General features: G+C 39.3%; 1 protein-coding gene across 1 annotated transcript; it reads right to left on the reverse strand.

Moving 5' to 3' along the window:
- Positions 2,242-2,691, reverse strand: LOC109226308 (magnesium transporter MRS2-I-like). The gene is made up of 2 exons (XM_019391095.1): positions 2,475-2,691; positions 2,242-2,374 (listed from the first exon to the last, which is right to left on the reverse strand). Exons 1-2 carry the CDS (start codon positions 2,664-2,666, stop codon positions 2,243-2,245), a joined length of 324 nt encoding a protein of 107 aa, XP_019246640.1. The 5' UTR covers positions 2,667-2,691; the 3' UTR covers position 2,242.

Consider the following 3,546-nt stretch of genomic DNA (forward strand, 5'->3'; position numbering starts at 1 on the left):
TGATGATAGTCCTTACAAATGCCAAGCTCACCATATGTGGCACTGCAAGATCATAATGGGGAGAGATACTATCGAGCCAGACAGGTATCATGCTGATTGTGCTCCTTTCTACTCAGGTTGGTTGGAAGACAATCATGATGGTCTGGGCCAGCCAGGGTTTGCTCGAGGTCACAGGATTATAGATGAAAGGGCCGAGGCACAGGTCAAGTACAACCAACTGCGCTAAAGAATCCGAGATTACGAAAACGAGCACCGTGAGATACAAGAGTCTAACCAGAAGCTAATTGAGGAATGGAAGGACATGGCTGTCAGTGCCACCAAGCGACTGGGATACTTGGAGCGGGCATAGTGGAGTTAGAGAGAAAGTTTCTCAAGAGGGTCGAAGACTGCCAAAATGCTGAAGTAACCGAAGGCGGACATCTAGCCAGGGCCTACCTATTGCTGGGACTTCGCGAGTTGGGAAAGCTGTTCGACGGAGCCAAGGATGCCAAATCTGGGGAAGGTCTTTCTGGAACCAAGTAGATAGGAGTTTTTCTCTTCACTTTATAAAATGTAATAAGGCCAATGGCCATTAGTGATTTTCATTTCCCATTTATTTAGTGTCAATTTAGGGATTCGTCTATTTTTATCACTAAAGTGAGACATTTAGCATCCTAAGTTCTCCAAATCAATTTGTCTCTAGGCCCACCTCAGTCATAAAGAGGTCACCAAATCAGGAAACAATTTACATTCCCGCACTATGTGTTTAAATACTGCCATACTTTTTACGACCTTCACTGACTTGGTTACCTTTTGTTTTTGTTTTTGTTTTTGTTTTTATTATTCACCTCCCCAAAGGTTAGTTCATGCACTCTGGCAACATCATCCTATTCCACGAGATCCAGGGGCCCTCCACCCACTCCTCCTCTTAGTCCTGTCAAAAACAAGAACAAAGGCAAGATGGAAGATTTGAACAACGTCAGAAAGGAGAATTCAACTGAACGGGTAGAGGCTACTAATGGTCATGGTACTCAGGTTCCTAAGGAAAATGTATCCCAACTTGAACAAAAATTGCTGAAATTCCAGGAAGAGCTCGATCAAGTCCAGAATTTGGCAAGTCTGTCATTTTCCCTCAGCACCCCAGATATCACCTTTCCCAATACTCAGAACCCTACACCACTTCAAAACATCCCGAAGCAACAGAATCACCCCGCTCCTCACACTATTCCACCAAAGACCCAATACAACACCTACCACCTCTCAAATAACACTCCGCTACTCATCCCAGAACTCCAAAATTCCACAAATGACCACTTTCACACCCACCATGACACCCCCATCTACGTGGAGACCATGCCACACTCCACCCAACACATCTCAAGCACACCCGAGTCTAATGATAAAGACTTGATCAGGAACCTGGCTGAGGAACTTAAGAAATTGACTAGCCGGATTCAAGATGTTGAAGGAAACAAAGGAATTGAGGGGCTGAACTATGAAGATCTTTGCATACAGCCCGATGTTGAACTGCCCGAGGGGTACAAACCTCCGAAGTTCGAGATGTTTAACGGTACAGGCGATCCAAGGGTCCATTTTAGGACGTATTGTGATAGGTTGGAGTAGGGAAAGACAAGAGAATCTACATGAAGCTGTTCATGAGGAGCNTTAAGACATACCACCTGTAGCACCATCGATGTTCATGTCCTCATCTCCATTAAATTCATCGTCACCAACTTCATCTTGTGTAGCAAAATTATCCAATTTCTATTTCACGCTCATCAATAATAGGAGAGGACATAAATCTGACTTTCATTTTTCTGGGTGATTATCAGGTATGTTTTTCACCACCGACTTGTATCCCATATTTTTTTAGAAATTGATTAACACTCGTTGACGGTAGGACTAAGTTTGTCTTTACCACTTTGCAATTTTGTAGCTCCTGAATATCAAGTTGTTTCTCTCCTTCACCTTGGGTAACTATTCATAAGTGAAATTAGTAACTTGGTAGTGGTAGGTAACATGCTACAACTTAAATCACAGATATAACTTACTCCCTCCGTTCCAGTTTATGTGAACCTATTTCCTTTTGGTCTGTTCCAAAAAGAATGACCTCTTTCTAAATTTGGAAACAATTTAACTTAAACTTCCAATTCTACCTTAATTAAGAAGCTTTTATAACCACACAAATACTCTGGGCTCCTTTTTGACTTGTTTAAGACCACAAATTCCAAAAGTCTTATTTTTTCTTAAACTCCGTGGCCAGTCAAACAGGTTCACATAAGTTGGAACGGAGGGAGTATATCTTATCCGAAATAATCACCAACTCAAACTCTGGTATACAATGTAGAAAGCAAAAGAAATTCACCTCATCTGTAGTAATAATTGCTTTGATATGCTGAAGTTAGTGAACAAACAGCCAAACAAAAGAACAAGAATTAGATTGCTGCAAATCATAGTAACAAAAAACAGAGAAAGCAATTTAAAAAGAAGTTCACCTCCAAATTGAGTACAATAGCCTTTTCTCTGCCTAAAATTGCAGAAGGATAAGAAAGAAGAGGATCAAGAATACGAAGATCTCTAGCATGTATAGGAACTCGTTTCATAATAGCATACTTATCCAAATCCAAGATACTACTCTCCCCCTTACTGTCCACCAATATCCAGCTTCTTGATACCCCTGTTTTCATCTCCCAATGTTCAAGAAATAGCGATTTTTGCTTTCAAGTTCTTGTACTGTGAAACTCAAAGAAAGAAGAGAAGAGAAGAGGGGAAATTAATTTNTATTTGGTCTGTAATAAGTTGTAATAAACATTGGGGTTGGTTAGTGGAAAGGGTTGGGTAATTATGCATGCTTAACTATTAGAAGGGTAGAGAACATGCCTATAGGACCTGTTTTCTGTATGATTAATTCAACATTTAGATAATATGCCTATAGGACCTTTTTTAGTCTGCATGTTTAACTCTGCATTTAGAGAACCTATCTATAGAACCTGTTTTAAATTCTGCATTTAGATAACATGCATATTGGATTTGTCTTAAATTCTTCATATTTATTACCACACTTAGACACCATGTTCTTAGGATCCAATTGGTTATAATCCGGCATCATGTCCAATAGATTAAAATCAGTACCTTTTCATAGAAATCATGCCTATAGGAATTTCAAGCAAGTCCTGCCTGCTTCGTTTCATGTTCAACTAGATATCATGTCTATAGGAATTAAAATTAGCAATAATAGATATCAATGTCTATAGAATCTGAAACCAGTCTAGTCTAAAATCAGTTCAACTCATACTGTTTTGAACTAATTTTTAAAAAACAACTCTTTCTCTTCTTATTAATACGGTTTAGAAAGCATGTCTATAGGATCTCAAATCGTTTATTTTAGAACTGTTACTGCTTTGCCACATTTTGAATCAGTAATAGATATCATGTTTATAGGAACTCACCCAAACACTTAGGCAAGCCTTAGGTGACAACAAATAAAACTGAACCCGCCTTTGTTAATTAGTAACCGCTACAACCAGCAGGAAGGCCTGATTCGGACTTCTTATCGAAGTTATGTAA

Source organism: Nicotiana attenuata, chromosome 5 (assembly GCF_001879085.1).
Source record: "Nicotiana attenuata strain UT chromosome 5, NIATTr2, whole genome shotgun sequence".
NCBI classification, from domain to species: domain Eukaryota; kingdom Viridiplantae; phylum Streptophyta; class Magnoliopsida; order Solanales; family Solanaceae; genus Nicotiana; species Nicotiana attenuata.